Here is a 21,357-nt window from a genome sequence, read left to right as displayed (position 1 = left end):
CCTCAATGCTGATAGTTACACCAGGGGATATGCAACAGTTGCATTACACTTGAAATATAATTAAATATGCATTATTTCGAAGTGTATTTGAGACTGAAATACACATTATTCATTCTTATATTTGAAATTTCAAATAATTGCACGGTCTTATCAAACATTAGTAAAACTTCCAAAAATAAATTCTGGCTACACCTCTGCCTTGAGGGATGAATAAATGGTATGTAAATAAGCTATCAGTCTGGGAATTTTAATATAGAGTTAGTATCTAACAGTCATTACGAATGTTATGTCAAAGTGCTGATACATGCACAATACCTCCAGTAACATACTTGCTGCCCTTCATTACTTGCAAAAAACTTTGAGAGTAGCTGTAGTTCCACGCTCTTTCTTACTCTACTTAATCCTTTTTTTCCCCCTAAACGTTTCAAGCATGGACCACAGGTTTTAGATTTTTCTAAAATTTCAAATTGTTTCCAATTTATCTTACAAACAATTATAATATTCCAATGCACCTGCCAGAGACATTATTTCATAGCTCTACTTAACTTCCATCTTTCCTAATTCCCAGTGCTCTCTCTCACTGCACAATATGGTAAAAGTGTTTCATTCACACTGAGTACACTTTCTTATGTCAGTCTTACCGACACCACAAATCAACTTCTTCATTAGGCGAAGTTAATAATGTACAGATATTGCATTCATATGCAAGTGAAGTCTCAAATCTTATCATAAATATTTATTTTTAAAACGTTGATGGCTTCTCGAATTTTAAGTCATGGTAGCTGGTTGCAAGCCAGAGAAAATACAGTGCAGAGGTATGAAGGTAACGAAAACCTTTTACCTAAATTACAAGGAAACTTTTGAGCTGGAAAATGGACATGCCCTCTTGTCTGGAGGTCGACAGACTACCTCCATGGCTTCTCCTGCCTGTCGTATGAAGCGACTAAGTGGAGTGCGTTGACAAGTTATTTTGATCACTGTTACACAGTAAAACACATGTGAGACATGCACACCAGCCCATATTCCTTAGATAAATATATCCAGGAATTTTAACCTATTCAGTTCTCCTTCAGAGCCAAATGAAATTGTATGTTTGGTCATTCAGCACATTCCTAAACCTGGTACATAATGTCAAATTGGATAATGAATAAATACTACAGCAAGAAAAAAAAAATGAAGGTTTAAATAGAATTCCTCCAAGAAAGAATATACTAACAAAATTTAATACAATTCATATATTGTTTTTGTAATGAAAATAATAATATTATTTTCACAATAAAATTTTAAAACACGATACCCTTTAACTTTACTTGCTGTACTTGCATAAGAAAAACCAACATATACAAAAATTACAAACTATAATAGGTATGTACATACTTATGAATGTTTGCACATGCGTATGTAAATGTGTGCGAGTGTGTGTAAGAGTGTGAAAGAGTGTGTGTGTGAGAGAGTGAGTGAGAGTGTGTGTGTGTGAGTGAGAGAGTGTGAGTGTGTGTCAGAGTGTGAGTGAGAGTGTGTGTGAGAGTGAGCGAGTGTGTGTGTGAGAGTGAGCGAGTGTGAGTGAGTGTAAGTGTGTGTGTGTATGTGTGTGTGTGAGAGAGAGAGAGAGAGAGAGAGAGAGAGAGAGTGTGTGTGTGTAAAAACAGTTTTTTAATGTTCATTCTAACCATTAACATTAATTATGATTTACGACCTGCAGATCTATATTTCTTAAAGTCACAAATGTATAAATTCCATTATTTGCACCAACATTTTTTTTTAAATAGTTTTATTTTTTTATTTTTATGGCACATGATAAATCTTTTTATAAATGTAACAACAACAATTTTTTTTTTTTCAAGAAAACCATTCCTCTATCAGTGCTATATTGCATTCAAAAAATATATTTTGGGAAAATAAGACTAAGCCATTACTTTACATCCTTACCAGATGTTTACATTATATACATGCATCTGCACATGTATATGCAGATATAAGCATGAAGATCTAATGCAAGCTTTGTGTTATATTTTCTTATTAAAACTTCCACAACCATCAACCTTTGCAGACTTTCTTTACAACGAAAAATTACCTCATAATAAGCGTCCATTAGCATTAGTTGGCCGTTTTTCCATGGATGAAAAACAGCTTTTGAAAAATGACGAACAAACAATGGTCTTTGTATCTTGACCTAACCAATACCCAAATTATTCAACTCTAAGACACTCTAGATTTTAAGATAGACCCTTTTTTAGTTTCTCAATAATCTCATAATGTTTCTAAAAAACGTTTACATCTCTCTCCGGCTAAGGATGATTTGCAGTCATAGATGAGGGATGTATTACTCCATTTGATTAACCTGCAAGGTTTTTGCTTACAGTTTTGTTGGTTCTAAGGAAGCTGGTCGTTTGCACATCAGTTTTACTACCTGCACAGCACTGTCTAATAAGTTTTGCAAAGTCTTTACTGGTAGATGAAAGCATTTATTTGGCCATTTTAACCTTCAATGACAGGAGGTGTGTCATTCTATATTCCCAGTTACCACCTTGCTAAATAAATTGCTGTATTTCTACTTTTATTTGATAGTCGTGAGTTCTCATGAGTTTTCAAGAGAGTGTAGGACATCCTCTGCCATTTCCTGAGAGACCATTTTTATTAATAATAAAATATGCTTTTTGGAAAAATTTTAAACAAAATATTAAAATGGAGGCTTATCAATCTACCCTGGCTGCAATAAAAAGAAAAGTTTTTGCTATCTGCAAACATTTCCTAAATAACAGATTACTTACTTAATCATGTTGCTGTTGTAATTAAATCACCTCAGTAAATTATTGATGATAAATAAACATAAAAGTCATATTTTAGCAAATCTTCCTTGTATTTCTCAAGGTCTAAACAAAATTTCAAAACAGTAATCAACTGTGAGCCATATTGACAATATGTATTCTGTGAATATCACAGGAAGCATAAAATTACTCAACAGAACAGAAAATATTTTGTGAACAAATAAATATGCAATGGCTCACTACAGATATAGCCTGGTGATTTAATTGGCAACAGTGGTACAGCAAATAGTGCAAAGATTTATAGAAGAAAATGATATACATATAAAAGAAAATGATATACATAACACACAAAATTTTAAAATCAATATCATTATCTTTGAAAGTTTCCAGCCAAATGCGAAGTTCGACTCTCCAGCATCTCTCGTCTTTCTGCTCTCTTCCACTTTTTCCCTGTTTACCTACACATTTCCATTCTCCATCTATCCAAAGGTTTCGCTCTCTCACAAGTCTCTTCTTCTCCATTCTATTGACATAACTAAACCATCCACAGTTTATTTCAAATCCTTTCTTAAATATATTTTTTTGTTCCTTTTTTCATCGTCATTCTTGTTCCATTTTGGATTTAGTCACACCTATCCTACTTCTCAGTAATTTTACATCAGTATTTTAAAATTCCTGTCCCTGTCCCTATTAAAATATGGAGGAACTACATAATGCTTTCGTACCCCCCCCCCCCCCCCCCCCCCAACAAAAAAAAATGAAGACACAGCACAGTGAAGTGATATCCAGTGACTGAAGAGCTACATAATGCTTTCGAGACCCCCCCCCCTCCCCCCCCCCCCCCCCCCCCCACCGGCCTAGCGATGAAGACACAGCACAATGAAGTGATATCCCGTGACGGAGGAGCTACATATGTACCGTGCTTTATCGCATAATCGTCTCACATTTTAAACTAAAATCAAGTTTGAAAAGTAGGGGTGCGACATTTATGTGAGAAAATTTTTTTTTTGTTAGGTAAGGTTATTCATAAAAGCAAAATCCATTCATGGAAAGTACGTTTATTTAAAAAGTAAAGTATAAAAGAGTACGCCAAACAATTTAAATTGATAAGTCATGCAATAAAAATCTTTCTTACACTTCAAATAGAAAAACCAAAATCTGTGACCCAAATGCGAGCCTGAACGAACGCATAACTATCGTCGTAGTACACACTTACCAAGAAAGAGTAAGGACCATCAGATGTAGTTAACTCAGCACTCGACAGAGAGCGTGCGTTGCTTGCAATCGACGAGATATCGATATTTGACTACATATGCGCACTCTATACGGGAAGCAACATAACCAAACATCAATGATGCCAACTAGTGCTAGCTACATTTTTGTATGTGGTACACAGCGGCGACGCAATCAAACAGATTAAAGGTTATAACGTTTAAAAAGTCTTTAAAAGATAATTTACACATCAGACAACTTCGTATTTCTGTTTATTTAATAAGTAAGTGGTAATGTTCGAATAAGTATTATATTTCAACTTTAAAATACATTGTTTTATACGGAAAAAATACCTACACAAAGTGCTCGGAATCTAATAGCAGGACCAAAAACATCATGAGACATTTACGCGAGTGTTTTTTTTTTAATCCAAATTTTGAAGCCCTAAAATATAGGTGCGACATTTTGCGTGTGCGACGATTATGAGATAAAAAAAAGGGTAATGCCTTCGTGACCCCTGCCCTCGATGAAGACACAGCACAGTGAAGTCATATCCCGTAACGGAGGAGTTACATAAGGTCTTCGTGACCCATGCCCTTGATGAAGACAGCACAGTGAAGTGATATCCCGTGATGGAGAAGCTACATAATGCTTGTGCCTTCTGCCCTCGATGAAGACACAGCACAGTGAAGTGATATCCCCTTATGGAAGTGGTAATAATGCCTTCGTGACCCCTGCCCTTGATGAAGACACAGCACAGTGAAGTGATATCCCGTGACGGAGGAGAAGCAGAAGCAGTTGCAGTCCACAGGCCCCATGCACCCCAAAGAACCAGCCAAGACGGATCTACCTCTCTTACCCGGCGGGGCAACCATCCTCTGCCACTTCTGGAACAGGGTGGTTTTGAGACAGTCGCGGGGGCTGAGTGCATACGCTTTGTGGCGGGACATCAGCTCCTGCATGGGCTCCAGTATCACGCACAGCTGGAACAAGAGACACTTCCACTCGCACATCCCTTCCCCCATAGCTCTGTTTAACACTGTGTTGTCCGGTCAGCCTGGATACAGCTTAGCCCTGGAACCATGCGAAAAGAGAACAATAATTTATTAACATGTGCAGGATACTGTTGTAAGCAGAAATTACATTTTAAGAACCTTTATTTAATTGGAAATCTATTTTACGGTATGAAATACTGAACCTTCAGATTAGGGATCGTCCATTAATCACGTGAGGTTCGAAAGGGGGGGGGGGGGGGGGGGGGGGGGAAATCACGAAATATCACAAGGGGGGAGGGAGGGGATTGTAGAGAGATATCACGTGTATTTATTTTTTCGCGCGATTTCTACTAAACCGAAAAGGGACGCGTGACTTTGACTCGCCGTAGCTAGGCAACAATATCCCCGCCCGCCGCAACATGAACCACCCGGCTCGGCTTGCCAGTCGCCAGTAAGACTGTGATTTTGGCGCTGAATACATGCGTAAATCACATATAAGCCTTTCCTTTATTATTTTATGCCAGTGAGAATAAACCTGCAACCTTAATGTGTGTCTGGACATTTTTATCACTGCGCTTAATTTTCCAGAATTAAATTAGATTATACCTATATTTAAAGATAATATTCTGAAAATTTAAAAAATATTTTGTACCAAAAAAACACACGTGATTTATTGGGGGGGTAGTCTGAAACCTCACCACAAATCACTAGGGGGGAGGGGGGGTTAAAAATTTGCTAAAAAAACATCACGTGATTAATGGACGACCCCTTACTGGAGAAATAAAGGATTTGAAGGATGGCCCAATTGAATTAGTATATTCTGTTTTTTTTTTTTACGAATATTTACATAAGTATTCTTTGCTACACCCACTTAATGTTGAATTAAATAAATTTTTGAAAGGTCTGTCCACATAAGAATACAAGACTAATTGTACTATTATTCACACAAGTCACTGAACACACTCGCCACTACTCAATTGTGTTGCTAATGCTGCCTTGCGTCCTTCTCTCCTCGGCTAAGGGGCCTTCCTTACCAGCTACCAGCTTCACAGTCTTCACCGATATTCACAAGCAGGTATAATTAAGCAGAATACCGGCTCAACCGGTTGGCATAGCATGTGGGAATGGCCAAGGAAAGATCTCATAGCTTTCACGCTGTGTTGCAAAAAATGCCATTTATCTGTGGCCCAGGAACTGCCAGAAAACGCATCTCAGGTTGAATTCTTCGAGCCGGGAGTGGCCAGAAATCTCGAGATGTGAGTGTGAGACAAGGCAGCATCAAGCAATGGCGGTGGCATGACGGGTGGTGGCGCGGTGACCAACGGGAAACACACTGCAGAGGCTGGAGTTATTTCAAGAGACAGGCAAACATGTTTCTTACTATAAGACTACTGATATTTTTTATTTAACCTCCAAAATGTTAGCAATAAAAATTTTTCACGTAAAAGGAATTTTGGGAATTAGCAATTTTCCTTGTTAATTTTTCACATTTATCCTGATATATCTTGAATATTATTTTAGATGTTTTAGGAAAACATATTTACCAGAAAAAATCACACAGCTGGAGGCTGTAAAAATACTAGAATGTAAATTTTGGAAGGGTTAAAGTTCCTTATCACTTATCCAAGTTTATCCCTTGATCCTGATGGCATGATCCTATACATTTTAATCCTGTGGTACATGATGCTTGCTGTTTTTATTTACTACCTCAAAAGATTCTGCACATAACAAAAACTTGTGATATAACAATAAATTATGATCTCTAGTTGAATAAAAAGGAAAATATATTTTGTATTCAACTTATGATCATTATTCATTGTTATATGACAAGTTTATTGTGCAGGATCATTCAACGTACTAAATTAAAACAGTAAGCATCATGTACCACAGGATCAATATTAAATGATCATGCCATCAGGATTAAGGTATATGCTTGGATATGTGATATGGCACAATTAGCTTTGGAAGTAAACATAATATTTTGAGATTGTATACTTTAGTTGGAGGATAGACGAAACAATAAGATAAAACCCCATTTCCAACTCCAATTTCCTCCCTGTATAGATATGCCATAGTATACATGCACTGGCACCCACATAGGTAAATATAAATAAGTATGTGCATAAACACTCACAAGCAGTTTGCTGTTAAAAATTAATTTAGAGAGGGTAAGTATAGACGTTAGTACTACACTAACTGAAGTAAAACCTCATAAGTGTGTAAACTGAAAATTCATTTAGGATTTTTTTCTTCAGAGATTATAAATGGAGTTATAACACCCCTGACAATCTAATTAACAAATTATTTTCTTTAGAAAACTGCCATTAACTATTTAAGTCAAAAAAATAATTATTTGTGTAATGTTAATAATGAAGATAATGTCATACAAGTTGATGGTAATAACATGTCCTGATTTTATGTGAACTGCATTTGACACCCTTACTTTACCAAAGATTTAGAGGAGCTGTGCTGTAATGCATTTTCACTATGAAGTACGGTATTACAATGCAAATCAAAAGTTTTTTTCATCAGGACTTCCTCAGGCATGCCAACTGTGAGTTGACCACATTTTTAAGTTACAGGATGTGTAACAATGCCAAACAGATTTGCATCCAGGTATTTTTTATGATGGACAACTTGGCAGCTCCAACTAGATGGTACCCTTAAGTTAGGATCTCACACACGTCAAATTTTTTTTTTTAATTTTCTTATCATTACTATTGGTTAAGAGCTATTTCTGCAAATTTAACACTATAACACCCTTTTCGCCCACTTTCAAAAACCTATAAAAACAATATCAATGTGATTGTTGAATACATTTCAATACATCTCAAGCCACCAGCACAGGAGAGCATGCATTCAGAACTTGAAGCCAAGTTTAAATTTACGGCTTTCTCTGTCTTCCTCCGACAACATTTAGTTATCGTTGCCTTAGTTTTAGTTATAGAATTTTCAAGGAACATATTTGTAGTGGGATTCTGAGCTGCGCTTTAACATTAATAAAGTCAACAAACATGATAAACTAATACTACACTTGAAGTAGGTAAACATTCGGAACACAATAAGTTTCTAACTTTTATGTACTCAAAGTACTTGAGATTCCAAAGTTCTGGAGAAATGGATGAGACAATAAAAAAAATGTAAAAGTAAAAGTTAAAAAAGGTTATCTGGAAACAAAAGTGGGAGGAAAAGAAAAATTTATAACACATTAAGAATAACAATAGAGTTGGTTTGTAGTAAAAACAATTTGTAAATAACATTGTGGCATTAAAACTTTGAGCATACTGCTGTATAAAATTTAATTAATCTCATTAAAAAAATTATAAAAATACTGGGCAGAAATTGAACTGTTAATTCACATGAAGGTTAATAATCTTTACACAGCAGGCAGATAGCTCTGTTTTTTCTTAGTTACAAGAAAAGAAAAATTGTTATATAATGTAACATTTAATAGTAATGAATTACAGGCAGAAATAATGCAAAGACTAAAAATTGAAGATACAATGAAAATAAGCTAAAACCTAATTATGAATTGGTCTAACACACGGATGTGAACCAACAACACGTGTGCCAGTGGTGGCATGTGACAAAATAATTCGGGCATGCCAATAGTTAAAGAATCTATGTACTTGATCAACTAAAGGTAACAAAATACAAGCCTAATATAAGACACGTAGCATCTAATTTGCAGCAGTAGAAATCACACTAAACTTTTTTTTTTCAAACAAAAATAAAATAGTAAACCTTTTGATTGCTGTACAAATTTTGAATTGCAAATAAAGAGTTTTTAAGTTAACAGCATCTAGTTTTATTTTTATTCTTATTATTATCATCACCAAGTCAAAGATTCTTTGATGGCACGTCGTAGGCCCATTTTGTCCCATAAAACATGGCACGTTCACCAATAAACATTCGTCACCATGTCTAGCATGTCATGCGTGACAGAACAGTGTTAAAATTTTCTGGAAAATATTTGTAGTGTTTTTTTTTCTGTGGCAAATTTTGTGACCATATGTATACTACTTGTTCACACCATTTGTGAAAAAGAAGGTAATTATTCATAACTAAAATTTTTGCCTGACAAACTGCGTAAAGGTTACTCACTTGAGGTTCATACCCTAGGTTTACAAAGCAGCATTAACACTTACAAAAGAACTTCTAAAATCTCATATCTGAAATACTGCTTCAAAAATGTGTAACTATCAAAAAAGGAAAAGTCTGACACTGCGGGAGAAGCGGAGCCTCAGATCAGATTGCTAGAGAACACGAGCGCAGGCGAAGTGCGACGGCTACTGACCCTGAGGTAGTTGAGGGTGGAGTTGGTGATCCCTTGTCTCGTGATGTTCTTCGACAACTGGTCCAGCATGGCGGGGTCTTGCTGGGCATGCATGCCCACCATAGAGCGAGGTATCAACTCCCTGTGGGACCGCACCGCAAAATGCCATGACTTGATTCTCATTAAGTCATCAAAAGTGAACTCGAGAATCAAACGACCCTCGGTGCACACCTGGACAGCAAGCAAATTGTTCACCTGCAGCAGCACACGAGAAACATCGACATGAGTGACACTGCAGCGACGGTTGGCAACACTGTGATCGAGGCGTGACGTAACGGTGCCTCACCTTGGTGAACATGGGTTTGCCGTGGTGCGTCACCATCGTGCACTGGTCGCAGTCCAGCGTAATACTGGTGTTGTGGAAGGACTCCTTGGGGTGTCGAAGGTTGTAGTACAGCTCTGTCACGCCTCCTTCGAATATACTCCTAAAATACCGCGGAATTAACGTCCTTCCTATAGCTGAAACCGAGCAAGGGCATGGCACACATTCAAATATTATACATCTCAAAATTACTTCAAAAAATAATACTTTTTAAATCTTACTTTTTTTTGTGATCATTTCAATTTGTATTTCTTTGTACATGACTATAAATTGCTAGCTTTCAGTTATTATGTTCCATCATCAACAAACAAATCCAGAAATATACATTTATGAACTCCACAACTGCAGCTAATGTGCATCAGTATCACCTTGGATAAAGTAGTATAACATGTAGTATACTAATTTTTCTGTATATACTTGCTTTTGCCCTGGCAGTTCTAAAAACTAGGCAAAGTAGGTGTGTCACAAAACCCACAAAACTGTAATAGCAGGACTACTTTTGCAATCACAATTGTGTCAAAAAATAAACTCTATGTAATTAATTTACCAGTAGGCATAAACTATTTAAAAATACTTGGTAATATTACAATAATCAGCAAATCAGTAACAAAAAAAGCTAAAAATAAGGGTATTTTGATATTTTCTTAAAATGAAAATAACATTATACATTATTTTATGCATAAAAACTACTAATAAAACTACATGTTTGACAGAGAATGAAAAAAAAACGTACATAGCAAGTTGGTCAGTTTTGTAACCTTAAGCTAATGCAGTTAAATTAAAAGGTATACTAGTTCACAACAACCAAAACATGGAGCGAAGTAGCGAAGTAGTGAAGTGGCGAAATATTGGACTCACATTCCAGAGTACCCAAGTTCAAATCCCAGTTTGGCTATCCTGATATGGAATTCCCAAGACTCACGAAAAACTCCCCATAAATGCCTGATGTTCCAGCACCTGTATGTGTAGTCTGCCAGCCAATATTGGTCTGTGTGGTTGGGCTTAACTTATGGAAGGTCTAGTCAATCAGGTTATCTGTATGTTTTTACATTTCATTTGAGGATCCGGTTCAGCAGCATGAAGTTATTAGAGGAGACAGTACTTAAAAACTGAAATCTTCTTACACTTTTTCACCTTTGCAAAGAACATTCCTCTAGAATGAATACCTAAACAATCTGCCAAACCTGACTAAACTAAGACTGCAAAATAAGTACCTTAAATACCTTATTAAATCTCTCAATAATCTTGAAATACACTAGATTTAATTCATCAGACTCACAAACATTAACACCACAAAACGATATCGTATTTATAGAGATTATTTAATTTAATAATAAGATTGGTTAGAATTTACTTAAATATTGCTAGTATATATTTCACTGCAGTGTGGTTGACACATGCTATGAACACGACAGTAATAAGAATGTACTATAAAATAATCTCACAGTATTTTACATACTGTAGTTTATAAATGTTAGTAACAGTTTAAGCGTAATCTTACTGTATCTCTTGGGTCCATCCTCTAAACAGAAGGTAAGAGTGAGGGTGGCATCATCCTCGAAGAACTCTGTGGCAAACGCATCCCACCAGAGGTTATCACTCTCCTGCAACAAGGTACAGCCACCTGTTATCCACACCTTCGTGGGACAACTTGCAACATCTTAACTATTAAACTGCAAGCACATGTAACACACATCTATATGCAACATGACCAGCTAAACATGATGTGATTTGCAGTACTTTAATTTGGAAACACTGACATTGGATTTGTTTAACAGATAAACTTGGTACATTTTTTCCCACAAACACACACTGCTTCTCCTAAAAATTGTTAGTAATTTACCACCTTGTTCACCAGGAATCACATAAAAATATTTTTTTCACCACACACAGATTAAGAGTCATCCATGTGGACTAACTGACATTAGGTGGGACCAGATGAACTCACTGGAAGAAGTGCCATCCCTTGTCCAGTCTTCCTGTAATTGTCGCTCTGCTGTGCGGGGAGAGGATAGCCCTCACCAAGAAGAAACATGCTGACGACACCCTGCATGTCTCCATCACAATGCTGCCAATGAATGTCAATGCAAATAATGTTAACCTTTGAGAAACTGTGTGGCTTTGAATGCCTAATTGTTATTTTTTATGTAATGTATAATTTTTAAAATCAATTACAATTATTCACATTACATTTTGCAACAGGACTATTTATTTTTTATTTAACAGATTTTTCATTATCATATTTTTTTGGTATCCACCTTGATAAACATGCAAATAAAAATTATCATATGTATTGCCAAAATAAGCCTTTAAAATAAATATCACTATATTCTCTAATAAAACTGGTATAAATAAGAATTGTGGATTTGCAACATGTTTTATGATCATAATGTACATTGGTTCATGCTTTTTGTGTTTCTGATTATTTGTTTGCTTTATGATGATTAAGCCACTTAAAGTTATTCTTAGCCATTTGTTCACTTTATTTTGTTTTTGTGTGCTTTAACGTATTTTTAGGTATTGCTTATTATATTTCTTTGATTTTTCTAATGAGTGGTACAAGCTTTTTAATCAGCTTGTGGAAGCTTATGAAAGGTGTGATGAAGGTCAGGACTATGACCTAATGGTCATTATACATTATTGTTGAACATTCTAAAAATAGACTACTCTTATGCTGACTTAACATACCACATGTTCCACATCTCAAAATATTTAGTAGTAGTAGGGCATTCCTTAGTCCATGTTAAAATATTGTGTGCCTTTAATGATAAATATGTATGCACAACAATATACTACAAAAATTAAGTTAAAAAAAAAAATCATCATAGAATAAGGTGGGCATAAGTATACTGAAATATCCCTTAATTTCAGGTGGTTATCTCTCAAGGTCCAGTGCTATCTCATTTATCAGCCTGTCTGCTTGTTCCCATCTGCAGCTCCAGATGGTCCAGATAACAGGTGGTGCAACATGCCAGTGCTCCCCTTCCCGGGGACTGTGTTCCAGGCATACAGAAACATCACAAAAATTCAATCAGGTGATGCTACAGTTATACATACTCAAAGTTGAATGTTTTGTGTCGAGACATCTTTAAATATACTTTGAGTGCAATTTATAAGCGTTCAGTAATCTATTTTCAGTGTAAACTAATATGTGAACTTTAGAGGATAATTAATTACAGAAAAGTGATGCTAAAACAGGATCCATTCCTGCAAAAATTATTTTTGAAAAAAACTGTAGAAAATTTTAATTTCTCAATAAGACCAGAGTCTCCGATGGCCATGGTCACTAAGACCTCACACTCATATGGTGAGAGTGTGGATTCGATCAAAACTATATGACTATAAGTAATTTTGAGTCTAAGTCATTCCAAATTCACTTTAAATCTAGAGATCCTGACACATTAAGTATTTGTGTACAGTTGTGTGATATTGAACCCTATTACATCAACCCCAATAATGCAAATATTAAAAGTTAAACTTACACTCCACAATCGTACTTAGAAAAACTTAAGACGATGGTACCTTTAAGACAATACTGGGCTCCAAACCAATAGCCTACTCAGTGCTCACAAAATGATTTGAGTCATGCCTAATGCTGGAAGGGTAAAAGTAGGGGGGAAAGTTTAAATGGAGTCAACAGTCATAAGCCCCCCCCCCCCCTTTTCAATTACAATGCTGCTAATAAAAGTGTGTCATACAAATGTTTTCCGTATTGTTAAGGCTATCAGACATTCTTGTAATATGATTCATAAAACACATCCAGAAGAAACCACTCTTGAAAATCAAGTTGAATCATAATCCACCCATATATTTGTGAATGAAATGAATGAGTTATAGTCCTTGAAATGTAATAAAATAAAAAAATAAAAAACATTCCTTCAAAAATAGTAAAAATTTTACTAAGTTATATATTTTAAACAAAACAAAGTTTTTAGACCTTTGAACCAAAGTAGTAGTAGTAGTAGTAGTAGTAGTAGTAGTAGTAGTAGTAGTAGTAGTAGTAGTAGTAGTAGTAGTAGTAGTAGTAGTAATAGTAATAGTAGTAGTAGTAGTAGTAGTAGTAGTAGTAGTAGTAGTAGTAGTAGTAGTAGTAGTAGTAGTAGAGGCAAAGGTGGATATTTGGGCCAGGGGTTGTTATTTGGGCCCCCACTGTATCTAGACATACAGGCCACGAATTCTAGTGGTCAACGCTGGAACTACTAAAGCATGAAGCCAAACAGCACTGGCGAGCGCGCCAGTGTAGTACCTGTCATGGTTAGTGTTGCGTGAGACTATGAAATTTTTGTTCCTGAGCAAAACTTTGAAAGGTAAGTGTTGACATCATTGCTATTGTAGCTTCTTTGTTGTATTCGGTAAATACATGGTAAGGTGTGTGTTTAGTATGTTCTAAGGATTCCGTATCACATCAGGTATTGTCATAACATTGGTAAATAAACTCGTAGAAAAATTTTATTTTCCAAGATAGCTAAGGTGGATATATGGGCCCCTTGCAGTGCTGGTTATATGGGCCCCATAATCTTAGGGGCCCATATTACAACCACTACAACGTTATGTTACGTTTTATGTTGTAGATGCCCCGAAAACTCCTGGTACCCCCTAAAAAGGGTAAAAGGCAGGCGTGGAATAAAGGAGACATGTCGAAAGCCGTATCAGCAGTTAAAGAAAAGAAAATGGGTTTCAAAAAAAAAAAACCAAAAACGTTTTCCGTGCCACGATCTACTTTACAAAGACTATGTCGTGTTGAGAAACCTATTCAAGAAGTAGTGAACATGAAAATAGGATGGCCTACAATAATCCCTCCAGTCCTTGAAAAGGAGCTAGTAACATATATTTTGATAATGGAGGTGAAATTTCATGGCCTTACAAGAAACGATGTGCGCTGGATGGCCTATCAGCTGTGCATCAGAAATAACATAGCACACCCATTTACAAATGGCGAAACTGCAGGACGTGCCTGGTTTGACCATTTCATGTCGCGCCACAAAGAGTCAATATCTATTTTGAAACCTTCAGTGACTTCTTCCGCTAGGGCCAATGGCTTCAACAGGGAAGCTGTAAACGCTTTTTACAATCTCTTGGAAGCTGAATTCCAGATAAACAACTACAGTGCCAACAGAGTGTTCAACGTAGATGAGTCCGGCATAAGTGTTGTGCAAAGTAAGGTATCTGAAGTTGTAGGTCTCCGAGGCAAAAGGCAGGTAGGAGCCCCAACAGCTGCAGAATGAGGGTCTCTAGTAACTTGCATTTTTATCATGAATACTTCTGGGCTTCATATCCCACCTATGCTAATTTTTTCCTAGGAAAAAAATGACAGAAACACTAATGAAAGGTGCTCTGCCAGGCTCCATTGGAAGGTGTCATCCTTCAGGTTGGATTCAAACCAACCTATTCACTGATTGGTTTAACCCCTTTTTGTCAAAAGCAAAACCAACGGCAGAATAACCAATTTTGCAAATTCTAGATGGTCATCACACTCATACAATAGAACATTGATGTCATTGAACTAGCTCGTGCAAACCACGTAACGATCGTTAGCCTGCCTCCTCACACTACACACAAGTTACAGCCTCTCGACAGAAGCTTTATGGGTCCTTTGAAGTACTACTACAGTGAAAATATTAGGCAGTGGCAGTTACACAACAACAGACCTCTAGGACCATATGACATTGCTGAGGTATTGGGGAACGCTTTTCTCAAGTGTCAAACAGGTGAAATAGCTGCTAGTGGGTTTTCTGTAACCGGTATTTTCCCTTTCAATCGCCACTTGTTCAGTGATGTTGACTTCGCTCCTTCAGAAGAAGCTAATGTAGAGGACATCAGTCTTAAAGTTCTAAAAGCGTGTAAAGGGCGAACAGCCCACAAAAAAACACAACAGTCTACTTCTAGATATTCTACGGCTGCCATGGCTACATCCACTTCCGGGCCTGCTGATCCACTTCCGGGCCTGCTGCTAAGAACCTAACTCCATCTGCGAAAGACTTGGTAGAAGCTGGCCCTTCCGGGTGTTCTTCTTCGATGCGTTCTGGTCATGTATCACCTCAAGACATCCTGCCTATTCCACGACCAAAAAAGGGAATGACAAACAAAGGTCCGAAACCTATGAAATCTGCAGTAATGACATCATCACCTTATAAACTTGCATTAGAAGGAGCAGAGCAAAAAAGGAATGAAAAATTAACAACAGCTAATGAAGCCGCTACAAAGAAGAAAAACACAGGAAAATAATCTGCCAGTACAAAACCAAAAGCAAAAAAAAGGGTTAAAGAGGAGGTTGTGTTTTGTAGAATCATCAGATGAAGAAAACCAAGAAGATGATTTCGACTCAGGAGAATCTGTCATGGAAGCTGAAGTAGGAAATTTTGCCCCCGACGATGAAGATGCAGTCTGTCTTTTCTGTGAACAGGTCTTTTCTAAAGACTGTAGCAGTGAACTGTGGGTACAGTGTATGATTTGCGAAATGTGGGCTCATAACCTTTGTGCTGGGGCTGACAGTGATGTGTATATCAGTGACTTCTGTAAATTGTTTTTTTTTTAATGGTTCAGTCAAGATAACTTAATTTTTATGTTCAAATAACATTTTTTACAAGACTTTTCTGATAAGACGATCTTGAATTAGGTTTATTTTGTTATTAACAATTTAAAAAACAAAGTAGTTTTTATAAATTTAAGTTTTTAACTAGTTCATAGATTAGTTGATATGTTTGCATCCTAATCCAATAGTTTTTATGTTTGAAAAGCAAAATATCTTTCAATATACAATTTTCCCAAGCAGGTACTATAAAGCTTTGTGTTTTTATACTAGTTAAAAAATTAATACAATACATAACAACTGTAATAAATGTTTTTTTGTGATATTTTAATGATTTTTTATTGAGAAAACCCAGGGGCCCATATTACCAGCACAAAATTTTTTTTGAAAAAAATGCAGACTTTTGGTAAAAAAAAATTAGTAGGTTGTGTTTGTGTAAAAACAAGTCAAAGCACTTTAAGATGAATAGTAAACAAAGAAAGGAAGTTTTTTTATTAATTTCAGGTAAAAATATTAAAAAATAAAAAATATATATTCAAAAAACAAAGTGGGGGCCCAAATATCCACCTTTGCCTCTAGTAGTAGTAGTAGTAGTAGTAGTAGTAGTAGTAGTAGTAGTAGTAGTAGTAGTAGTAGTAGTAGTAGTAGTAGTAGTAGTAGTAGTAGTAGTAGTAGTAGTAGTAGTACTAGTACTAGTACTTGTACAGTACTAGTCCTAGTAGTCCTAGTCCTAGTCCTAGTCCTAGTCCTAGTCCTGGTCATGGTCGTGGTCGTAGTCGTAGTCGTCATCATCATCATCAAATGTTTCCAGTCTATGGCCTGGTCATCCATCCTCTGCACTTTCACCATTCCTCATTCTTCACTTTATTCCAGTCTTCTCCCCTCTCCGGCACTCCTTTAATTATCTGCTCTTCCCATCTCCTCTTTGGTCTTCCATGGGGTCTTCTTCCTGTGTACTTCAATGCCATCATTTTCCTAGACAGCCTCTCATTTCCTCAGACAGTAGCAGGTATGGACGAGCCGTCTTGAATGGCTGCTACACTGCTTGGACCACAGGCTTACCTGGCAGCCCCACCAGCCAGGTGTAGGACGCGACAGGCCTAGTAAGTCGGTGACCGAATTTTAAAACCTACTCGAGAAAATAAAGCTGAACCCAAGTCTTTGCCCAAAATACGTACCTACCAATCCTAAAAACAAAAATAAACCAGTAAATAGAAGCAATATGCCTTGATCAGAGAAATCTTTCAGATTATCCAATAAATAAAAATATTGAAACATTAAAAAAAATTCTTTATCTCTCTACAATACTAGAACAGTGAGTCTGCCACTGAAAAGTTGCGCCAATAAAAATGTGAACTTTAAGACTGTGTCTATTGCACACTTCTTACAATGACAGTTTGACAGATGTGATTGGTAGGAAGATGTTCACCTGGACTGAAAAAGGTTTTAGTAATTTGAAAACAAAAAACAGGCACCACATTTTGACATGCAAACTACTTTAGATAATCAAACTAGTAGCACAGCAGACTCAGGTCCACCCCATGAAGAAGACAAAACCCAGCAACTTACTTATACTATCATATTGTTACGATTTACCGCGGGTTTGTAAAGGATAGCCCAATTAAAGATTTTATTACACAACACAGTTTTATTTATTTCCACTACTTATGTCACAAAAATCTTCTAAAAAGTCAAATAATTAATTACACTTAAAGAAATGTCTATTCCCCAGTCACTCGTTCCACACACCTCGCTGGGCCGCACCTCTGGCTCAACTCTCGCCGCAGCACCCCTCGTGGGTCTCCGCCGCGGGACTACATCGCCACACTCCGCCGCCGCCCGACGCACTTCCCCTTCGCCGAGGATCCGCTCGACTTCTCGCTCCAACTTCGCTCGGGACTCTGCCACTCTGCCGCACCCACTCCGAACTCACTCAGTCTCAGACTGACTCGAAGGTCGGCCCCACCTCCTTATATAGACCTTGGGTTCCCGTCCAGAACAATCGGGCATGTCTCCGAGATATCGCGCGACCTTTGCCGTCAAAATGCCCAGAAACGCGTCGTGAGTCCTGTCGAAGGATGCGGCTGCTCAAAAAATAAGATAAACGCAACAAGCATCGGGTTCCCACAAAACGCGCCGATATACATGTCTGAGTCCTTTTATGCCGCAGTGCGGCCTCTTTTAAGTAACTCGATCTGGGCAGGTGCGCGCTGCGAAGGTCAGGATGTCGCGAGATAGTATGACACAAGATACTAGGGAGAGGATGCGGGTGGAAGGGGGCGCAGACAGGCCGAACGAGCGTGGCGACGCCAAGCACTGCAGCCAAGCGCGATAGAAACAATATTTTGCAGGAGGATTTAAATGGAGTTTGACTTACAAACCTACTACGCCCAAGGTACAACTCAGACCCAAGACTGTAGAAGCAGGATACAGGTCATTCATATTTATGTAAATATTTTTGAAATTAGTTTTAGCAAAACTGATTGTCTGCTAACTTGGTATGAATGTTCTTGTTCATTGCCTGGTTTGTTGTCAGTTAAACTCATAGTAGACTAAAAAAAAAAGTTTAAATACCTAATTAAAAGACAAAATCACTGAGTAAACAGCCACAGTAATCAGATTTTTCTTGTTTCACATATAATTATAATCAGAAATAACTTAGTGATTACTTATTTATATGTTTTTAACAAATTCAAGTGATTGACAAGTGCACACAAGTATTTGATTCTGTATGTGGTACAAAGATACATGCTATGCCACCACTCAATGCCGCCAACTTGACAAGACTTGGCGACATCCGTAAACACCAGTCGACCCTTAAGGTTAAACAAAAAGAGATTCTAATATGAAGCAGCAATACAATGAAATGATTAAGGAGACATAAGTACTAGAGAAAACCACCTGACATCAGCAACATCCACCATATTTTTCTTGCTCGTGCAACAACTGGGACTCACAATAGTTGGCACCCTCCATCATTGAAATGGAGGCCAATCACACAACTACAAGACAGTGTCAGTGATGTAGTGGTCAGTACTGATGAGACAAGATAAAAAATACAGTAAATTTTAAATCAAATTTTTATTGGCAGAGGGGGAAGAAACTTCAATTGACATTACCCTAAGAAAACAAACTTTTGAAACTATCCCTTGATACTAATGAGACCTATATTATGTTTTGTGATTCCCACCAGTTACTTTGCTCTAAGATTGTTTGTTTGTTTAGCGTTGCAGAGAAAATTTGTAACAAAAAAATCATACAATCAATATAAAGAAATTATTCTTTAATTTCAAATAAATTCATTACTGCAGGGGTGGAAAAATAAGACTTGAAAGACAAAAGTCATTATTTTTTTAAAAAATAGATATACTATACAATTAATTTTAATTTATTGTAAAACTCCTACACATTATCTAAAACCTTTGGCTGAAACAATTTTGAATGAGACAAACTATTACAGTAAAAACAGGGGTTGAAATTAAAAAAAAATTAAAACTTACTTAGTACCAATTTCGTCTGAATTTATTAATAACCATCTTAATATTACCTTAAACCTTTGTCCAAAAAAAAAAATTATACGACCACATATTAGTGCAAGGGATGAAAAATAGTGTTTTGAGGTCAAAAATAATAGCATAACTACCACATTGACATTCAATGCTAGATGCATTAAGTTAAAAATATTCAAAATATTTTCGCTGCATGTAATATGAGAAAATGTTAAATCAATCTTTTTTGAATATTGGAGAACATGATGTTATGTAGGCTACACTAAGTTCTTAAAATGTTCCATGAGTTTACAGAAGTTTCCAAAATATTTCCAGAATAAATACGTACTTCAAAATCTACCTACGTAGGCTGTGCTGAAAGGGATTTTTTTTATTTGTACTACTCTTTCCATGTAGCCAGTGCCACTGTACATTTAATTGTGAATGGACTTTTAATAATTAATTACAAAGTAAAATGTGTTTTTATAACCAATGATAAGTACACTAATATTTTAATCTAACATACTGTTCACCTTTTTCTAACAATGACCGCATTGATTTTCATGTTTTGCTTGGCTGATATAGACATTGAGGTTAATACCACTAACAAATTTTTTTGTAAAATGAAGTGTTACTCCAAATTATTTCAATGAAATAATTTTTGTACAGCCACAACATTCAAGATGGTTGTAAAAATTTGTTCAATTAAAAATAATCCAGACATTCAGTGTTCCATCTAAAATACGTTATCTATTATTTGCAATAAATATATGGTACCTCAACCAACTTCAAAGGTGTACACCAGCTATGGGAAGCACTTTAGACCATAAAGGTTTTCAACTTATTTTGTCATGATTATCCTGCAACCTGACGCTTGTCTGTGGATTTCACTCATCCTGTATGTAAGCGAAATACCACTCACTGAATCACTCATCATGAATGATCTTGAACTATAAGACCTATAGACTTGAAATTTAGCACATGTATTTTTTAACATTAATGCTGGCTGGTTTTATAATTTTTTAATACTCAAAAATTAATTAAAAATAACATCTAAAATCAGGTAACTAAAACTTATAGAGACCTTAAATCAAGTGCTTATGCTCATGCAAGATTACAAATAAAATATTTTTTTCTCAAGAAACACACAATATTTTTGCTCAAGATTTTTATTTATTGAAAGTATTTAGGAGTCACTATATGTTTATCACTGCATGCCACAAAAATTTTTAAGTTTACAACTATATTAAAAAAATGACAGAAAAGTATTTCAGAAAAGGTTTTTCATTACAGCATATTCAGGAAGAAACCTAACTTGAAGGAATTCAACCGATTAAATGGTTTTCCTTATTTTAAGGTAATTTTAGCCATTTATAACTTAACAAATATCACTATAGCACAAAATACATTTGTTAGTTAACCACCAGTAATGGTATGTGAAGGGTTAAAATATCATAAATATAAGGGAAATAAGATATTGGCATTTTGTTGATAATACCTGAAAACTCACCTCCGTTCTCTGTTGAAGCCTTTTGTTAAGTTCGTAGACACGGTAGTCGGGCTGGCCAAAATACGGAGTGTGCCGCCTGAAACAAAAATTACAACATATTAAACATTGGAGTGTGGTGTACATAATTAATTATGAGTTAAGATATGGTATTTTAGCTAAAGTTCTTAATTTTTTATACTAACAGTTTAGATGGCTAT

The 21,357-nt window shown here is 36.2% G+C and overlaps 1 protein-coding gene across 14 annotated transcripts in view; it reads right to left on the bottom strand.

Annotated features, from left to right (window-relative positions):
* LOC134530950 (LIM domain-binding protein 2) overlaps positions 1–21,357 on the bottom strand; it is a 321,432-nt gene that overhangs the window by 23,078 nt on the left and 276,997 nt on the right. For 4 of the 14 annotated variants that reach the window (XM_063366288.1, XM_063366297.1, XM_063366298.1 and 1 more), the window contains 5 exons: positions 21,149–21,236; positions 11,135–11,237; positions 9,598–9,770; positions 9,273–9,506; positions 4,831–4,963 (listed from right to left, as the gene is read on the bottom strand). In XM_063366288.1, coding sequence (XP_063222358.1) covers positions 4,831–4,963; positions 9,273–9,506; positions 9,598–9,770; positions 11,135–11,237; positions 21,149–21,236 — 731 coding nt within the window. The remainder of the gene's footprint in view (positions 1–4,830; positions 4,964–9,272; positions 9,507–9,597; positions 9,771–11,134; positions 11,238–21,148; positions 21,237–21,357) is intronic. The other 10 variants (XM_063366302.1, XM_063366292.1, XM_063366300.1 and 7 more) reach the window with 7 other exon arrangements.

This window comes from Bacillus rossius, chromosome 3 (assembly GCF_032445375.1).
Source record: "Bacillus rossius redtenbacheri isolate Brsri chromosome 3, Brsri_v3, whole genome shotgun sequence".
Lineage (NCBI taxonomy): Eukaryota > Metazoa > Arthropoda > Insecta > Phasmatodea > Bacillidae > Bacillus > Bacillus rossius.
Note: the sequence above shows the minus strand (reverse complement) of the source record. Positions and strands in the feature narration are given on the sequence as shown.